The following is a 6,618-nucleotide window of genomic DNA, read 5'->3' as shown; positions in this document are numbered from 1 at the left end:
CAGGAATGGGGTCTGATTTGTCACTGTAACCCCAGTGCCAGGCCCCTGTGCAAATGTAGAGCGCCCTTGCTCGGGTGGGGTCGGGGGGCTGAATCAGGAGGACCAGCAGCCGCCCGCAGCCCTGACTCAGCTGTCGGCAGCTGCGAGGGCCGGGAGCCACTTGCTGAAAACAGGTGCTCACATCACCTCCATGAGCAGCTGGTGCCGGGAGCCTCGGGCGGGGGCTTCCTCCCTCTTCCCTCCCCACAGCTTCCAGGGGTGATGCACGCAAAGGCGGGGCTGCCTGACCCCGTCACCACTCTCAACCATCTTGCAGGGTGACTTGACGATCCCCAGTATATCCCTGGGTCCTCCGGTCAGCCCCGTGCAAAGACTGGCAATATTTTGCTTAAACCTGACGCTGGGAGGGCCAACTCCACCCAGAAGCGGGTTTTGGGTAGCTCGGGAACCGCACAGGGGTGCCTTCCCGAGTTCCATCAGGAGGAACTGAGTGAACCTGACCCCACGTGGGAAGGGTCGCTGTCGTGAGTGAACACCGACCAAGAACGGCCGAAGGGCACTGCCCAGGATTCAGACGAAGGCCTCGATCCTGGCGGCCGAGCCCTGCGCCGCCTGAGCCCTGCCCGCGGCCCTCTCCGGCATGTACCTTGAGCCACTGCTTCTCGGTCAGCGAGTCGCTGTAGTCCACCTCCTTGCGGTGGCGGGAGCCGCGGCCGAACATCTTCTCCTCCTCCTCCTCGCAGGTCAGCCGCTCCACCTCTGCGTCGTCCTTGATGATCCACGAGGGGAGCTCATCCTCCTCCATCAGGCGTGGCTTGCGCTTGGGGTTGCGGGCCTCCTCGCGCCTGCGGTCCAGGTCCATGCGCTGTGAGGTGTGGGGCGGCAGGGACAGAGGCACAGGCGTCAGCACAGAGGGGACAGAGGAGATGGCCAGTGAGCACACGCGGGGGCACCCTGACCGGGGGCTGCTTCCCTGCCTCGGGACCATCGCTGCAGCGGTAGTTAAACAGCAGCTTGGTCGTGCGGTGGCTGAGCTGGCCGGGCTGCCATGTCAGACCTTGGTTGGGGCTCTGCTTCAGGGGCAGAGAGAACTGGAAAGGACAGGAAGGTGGCAGAACGGGGGCTGGAATGGGGGCTGAAACGATACAGGCTCAGCGGAAGGCACAGGCCTGCTGGGGCCGAGGGCGCCCCCAATTCCCCCCGATTCCATGCCCACGAGGGGCAACAGGGCATCTGAGACTGAGGCCCTCGCCAGTCCCTCAGTCTTGGACAGTGTGGCTCCCTCTGAAAGGGAGCCTCAAGGACAACAGGCATTGGCCGATGGAGGGCCATAAACTGGAGCAGGGCTGGGCATGTACGTGTGTCCTGCCATCCCTACGACACACTTAGGAGGCCGTGGAACAAAGATGGGTCAGTTAGGAGCCATGGAGGGGCCACCCTGAGGGCTGCCCCCAGCCCCGTTACCCGCTGGGGATGCCACCGTCACTGAGACCTTTTGCTCTGTCCGGTGTCAGCAGGGAAGGGGGCGGCGGGGGGTGGGGGTGGGGTTGTGTGTGAGCTCCACTGCACGCGGTTCACACGGGCAGGGAACCAAGCCCCTGAGGGTGCGCAGGGCCCGAGTGCCCGCGGCGCTCACCATGAACAGGTCGAACTCTTCCTCGTGCCGGGCAATCATCTGGTTCACCGTCTCATCGTCAGGCACCTCGTCTTCTTCCTACAAGATGTCACACGTTTAGTTGGAGTGCGGGGAGGCCAGGGTGGGAGGCGGCCGGGCTCGGAGGCGAGCGGCGGCGGTCCATGGGAAATGAGCTGGCGGTCCCAGTCCGGCTGCGGTGGATGGGGACCCACACGGCAGCAAGAGACGCACACGCACACGCACACGCACGCTCCGTGGGATCAGGGCCCTTGCTGGCCATCTCAGCCGAGAAGCCGAGGATTGAATGGGCATGGAGACTGAACTACCCCTCTCACCTTTAGAGGTGGCTCCTCCAAGTCGGGGTTGACGCCCGCTGGCGGAGGGGCAGTGTGGGCGAAGCTGGCACTGCCGCTGCCCGTGCTGCAGTGTCTGCTCTGTGGATAAATAGAGGACTTCAGTCTCCAGGGCTGTCAATCCGGCATCTTTCACCAGCAGTTTAGAAAAAAAAAACCACTTCAAAGAAAAAGCAAGTACTCATCCTCTTTCCTTTCAGCCCACACTCCCTTTACTCCAAAGGGATGCAAAAAAAATAAGAGTGCAAAAAAGGTAAAAAAATAAAAATGAAAGCCGCTCATGCGTCCACCACTCACGCCGGGGAGGGGGTCAGGGCTGGTGCTGCCCTCACCTCGTCCTGCTCCTCGTGCTCGAGGATGGCCTGGAGGAAAGCGCGCCTCTCATGGCTGGAGGACTTCTGGTCGAACATGCCGGCCTGGATCACCTTCTGGTCGACGTTGAGCTTGTACTTGGCCGCAGCCAGGATCTTCTCTTCCACGCTGTTGACCGTGCAGAGGCGGAGCACACGCACCTCGTTCTGCTGCCCGATGCGGTGGGCACGGTCCTGCGCTTGCAGGTCCTGGGGAGAGAGATGCCCGTCAGTCCCAAACAAGCTCTTTAAATCGTTAAGGGACAGTGGGTCACTGGATGCCACTGGGAAAGGCAGGGGTCTTCCAATTCTCGGGCGCCCGCCTGGCTGTTCTGCCCACCACAGCCAGAAGCTGCACAGGCCAGAAGCTCAGGAACAAGACCTGGAGCCCGTGCCAGGATGACTTGACCCCAAATTCCTGCAGAAGCGTCACTTTCTACCTTCACTGGGATTTGACGGATACTCAGGAAGAAACCGCAGTTGTAGAGGGCCACCCCAGGGGGTTATACCCCAGCAGCTCATCTCACAGCTGCACAGGGCCCCTTGGCTGCCCCGGGCAGGGCCTGGCTTGGCGTGGCTGTATCACGGCGAGGGCACTGTTCACAGAATGACGCCAAAGCTGGGCAGCACCACGTTGATGCCTGGTTTGACTGGAGGCCCTGCCATGCAGGCCAGGCCCAGGCCCCACCTCTCGGAACCTCAGGATCCACTCTGCTGACACCAGCCCGTCTCGCGGCTATCGTGGGTGAGAGGAGCCAACGGGCGTTGGGTGCTCAGGCCAGTGCCTGGACTGGAGCAAGCGCCCATAAAGTGGTAGGCATGGCGCCAACGCTGTATCATCACACCCAGCGTAGACCCAGAAGGGGCTACGAAATCCTGTGTCTGGGGCCTGCAGCCATGTGGGGCTGACCTCCAGATCTGCACCTCATGGGGGCAGCAGAGGCCACACCTGGTGGGAACAGGCATGCTTTGTGCCCACGGTTCGTACCCCCAAACCTGCCCCGCAGCTCAGCCGGCACGACCCCTGGCTCTGCAATGTGCTTCCTGACCTCTGAAGGTGTGGAAAAGGACAGGGCTCCACGGGGGTCTCTGCCCCGACAGCCTGTGGGTGGGGGAAGCACACTCGCACCACCTCTCAGGAAACAGGCCAGTCACTGAGGTCCGGGCAGGAGCCACACCCCAGGCTGGCGCGGCAACCACCCCAGGCACTCGTCTGTCGGGCGCCCGTGGTTTACACACCGATAGCCAGCTCTGCTGGGCTGTGGAGAAGGGCTCGCTCGCACCGTCAACAGGAGTGAAAGCTGGGGCAGCCTGCTGGAGGCCACCGTGGCAGAACCAACCAGAACGTGAAGGGACAGGCCTGTGGACCGAGCAATCCCACCTCTCAGGCTTGGCCTGGCTGGTGCTCCAAGAGAGGGACAAGAAGGTTCCCCAAGGGGAACAGAAAACCCGGACGTCTGCCAACTGGGGTTTGAGTCAAAACTCCTGGGGCCGGGCTTCCCTGGTGGCGCAGTGGTTGAGAGCCCGCCTGCCGATGCAGGGGACGCAGGTTCGTGCCCCGGTCCGGGAAGATCCCAGGTGCCGCGGAGCGGCTGGGCCCGTGAGCCACGGCCGCTGAGCCTGCGGGTCCGGAGCCCGTGCTCCGCAACGGGAGAGGCCACAACGGTGAGAGGCCCGCGTACCACAAAACCAAACAAACAAACAACCAAAAACAAAAACAAAAAAACTGGCCTGGGGAGTTCACCCCACTAAATTCCAGCTGGAAAATTTGGAAATATTCTGGGAAAGTTGGTGGGTGGGCCCAAAAATATAGTGAAAAAAAAAAAAAAAAAAAAATTCCTGGGGCCACCATATGCCAAGATAGCTGGCTGTTGAGGAAGCGGCTGGGGAGAGTCCCCGTGTGCTTTGCATGGAGACATGAACACACCAGCTGCTGGCGGGAAGAGACACGTGCTGGAGCACGCCGTGTTCATGTCAAAGCCAGAATGTATGTGTGTACATGGGTAGATGCTGGCTCAGAGAAGAGCGGGGTTGGGGGGGAAAGGGAAAAATGGACTCTTTAATTTGTTACTTTCCCTTATTGGTATTTGCATTTGAAAAAATTACTACTTTTATAGTAAGACGTAAGAGGTAAACACTTACTCTAAAACTACTGTACTGGGGCTTCCCTGGAGGCGCAGTTGTTAAGAATCTGCCTGCCAGTGCAGGGGACGTGGGTTCAAGCCCTGGTCCGGGAAGATCCCACGTGCCGCGGAGCAACTAAGCCCGTGCGCCGCAACTACTGAGCCTGTGCTCTAGAGCCCACGAGCCACAACTACTGAGCCCGCACGCCACAACTACTGAAGACCGTGCACCTAGGGTCCATGCTCTGAAACAAAGAGAAGCCACCACAACGAGTAGCCTACGCACTGCAAGGAAGAGTAGCCCCCGACTCGCTGCAACTAGCGAAAGCCCACACGCAGCAACAAAGACCCAACGCAGCCAAAGAATAAATAAATAAATTTATAAAAACAAACAAACAAAAAACTACTGCATCTATAAAATACCACATCCCTGTTTATCTACAGGCACGGAGCCCTGTGCAGGGTGCGTGGATAAGAAAGAAGGGCAGCAGCGCACAGAGCACAAAAAGTACGCCTCAGTGTGGTTTGAAGAGGCGCCAGCATGAGGGCTGGGCCAGAACATGGCCAGGAAGGACCTGCATGACTAAAACAGTGACCATTACTGCCAGCTGATAGGACTGGGGCATCTTCCACTTTCTCTGCACATTTACGTGACACCAGAATTTTTTTTGTTTTTCTGGCTGTGCCACGTGGCTTGTGGGATCTTAGTTCCCTGACCAGGGATTGAACCCAGGCCCTCTGCAGTGAGAGCGCAGAGTCCTAACCGCCGGACCACCAGGGAATTCCCAGGATTTTTTCTTTTTTTTAAATAACAACGGAACATGAATTTTTTCATAATCAGAGCAAAAAACTAGTTTTGTTTTGAGAAACAGAGGAAAGTAACTGCTCTCTGGGCTTCTCTCCAGGGGCCTCTGGGACTCCAGGAGAATGTCAAGAGGCCAGCGGGCACTCATGCTAGTGGGCATGGTCTCCCTGAGGCTTTGAGCCCCTCCCCCTAGGGGGCCTGAAAAGCTGTTACCTGGTGGGGGTTCCAGTCACTGTCGAATATGATAACAGTGTCGGCTGACTGGAGGTTCAGACCCAGCCCCCCAGCCCGGGTGCTGAGCAGGAAGATGAAGTACTCGGAGCCGGGCTCGTTGAAGGTCTTCAGCAGCATGCCCCGGTCCTCCGCTTTCGTGGTTCCTGCCGGGGGTGGGGAGAGCAGGGTTATTAGCAAGGTGACCATGGCGGGTGGAGTGGGGGCGGGCGGTGGTGCTGAGGAGACAGAGGAACACCTACATCAGGGAGCAGGTATAGCGTCCACAGCCGTCCAGCTCGGGCCACCCAAGCCATGGCCACTCGCTCAACACGTGGCCGTGAGTGGTGACTGGCGAACAACTCAGATTTACGGTGACACTACTGACCGCCAGTCCTCCCACCCCAGGAGAAGAAAACGAGCCCCAACGGGCCCCCGGTGTCTCCTCCGTGTAAATCGGGACTGCTGTGGGAACTAAGTGGGCAGGTGCTGGAGCACAGTGCCCGGCACCCAGCAGACACCCAGGCAATGGGGCTGCCTTGTGAGTCGCCACCACCTGCCGTGCCCAGCTGTCCAGGGGGTGGCGGGAGACACTGCAGCAGCACTGTTAACGCCGTGCCCCCAAACCCACGTGGGGCTTCCAGGTGGGCAGACGGGGCTGCTATGGTATCGAACAACTGGCCAGAGGGCTGGCGCCTGCCTCCATCCTACTGTGATGGGTTTTCTCCATTCACAAAGGGAATCATCTACAGGCGAGGACACGGGGGGCTTACAATGGAGACTTGTTTCCCTCTGGGCAGGATGGCTCCCCTCTTCATGGAGCCACATGGACTCTAACGTGACGGCCCAGGACATGACCCTCAGCATCGTGATGCTCAGAGGGGCATCTAAGCTCCTCGGGCTACTGCCAGCCTGGGGAGCAGAGGTGCCTCTGGGGAAATCAGGTGTCATTCTTGGTGTTGCTTCCACCCACTCGCCTACACGTCACAATGAACAGCATGGAGGCCTGATGCCCACTGGGGCCTGGGCTGCCCCAGTTCCAAGGAGGGGCTGAGGCAGGCCCAGGTGGAGGGGCCGACCCCAGATGCCCGGCCTGCACCCTCACTCTCGGCCTTCTGACAGGGGAAGGTTCCCCTCCCCG

General features: G+C 59.8%; 1 protein-coding gene across 1 annotated transcript in view; it reads right to left on the bottom strand.

The window, feature by feature from the left end:
• Positions 1–6,618, bottom strand: part of SMARCA4 (SWI/SNF related BAF chromatin remodeling complex subunit ATPase 4) — a 91,245-nt gene that overhangs the window by 22,647 nt on the left and 61,980 nt on the right. Inside the window, exons 24-28 of the mRNA XM_007460759.1 lie at positions 5,481–5,644; positions 2,322–2,549; positions 1,972–2,070; positions 1,637–1,714; positions 647–865 (exon numbers count right to left, since the gene is read on the bottom strand). Of these exons, the coding sequence (XP_007460821.1) occupies positions 647–865; positions 1,637–1,714; positions 1,972–2,070; positions 2,322–2,549; positions 5,481–5,644 (788 nt within the window). The remainder of the gene's footprint in view (positions 1–646; positions 866–1,636; positions 1,715–1,971; positions 2,071–2,321; positions 2,550–5,480; positions 5,645–6,618) is intronic.

The sequence above is a fragment of the Lipotes vexillifer genome, unplaced genomic scaffold (genome assembly GCF_000442215.2).
Source record: "Lipotes vexillifer unplaced genomic scaffold, Lipotes_vexillifer_v1.1 scaffold1011, whole genome shotgun sequence".
Classification (NCBI taxonomy): Eukaryota; Metazoa; Chordata; class Mammalia; order Artiodactyla; family Lipotidae; genus Lipotes; species Lipotes vexillifer.
This window is presented reverse-complemented; position numbering and strand designations above follow the sequence as displayed.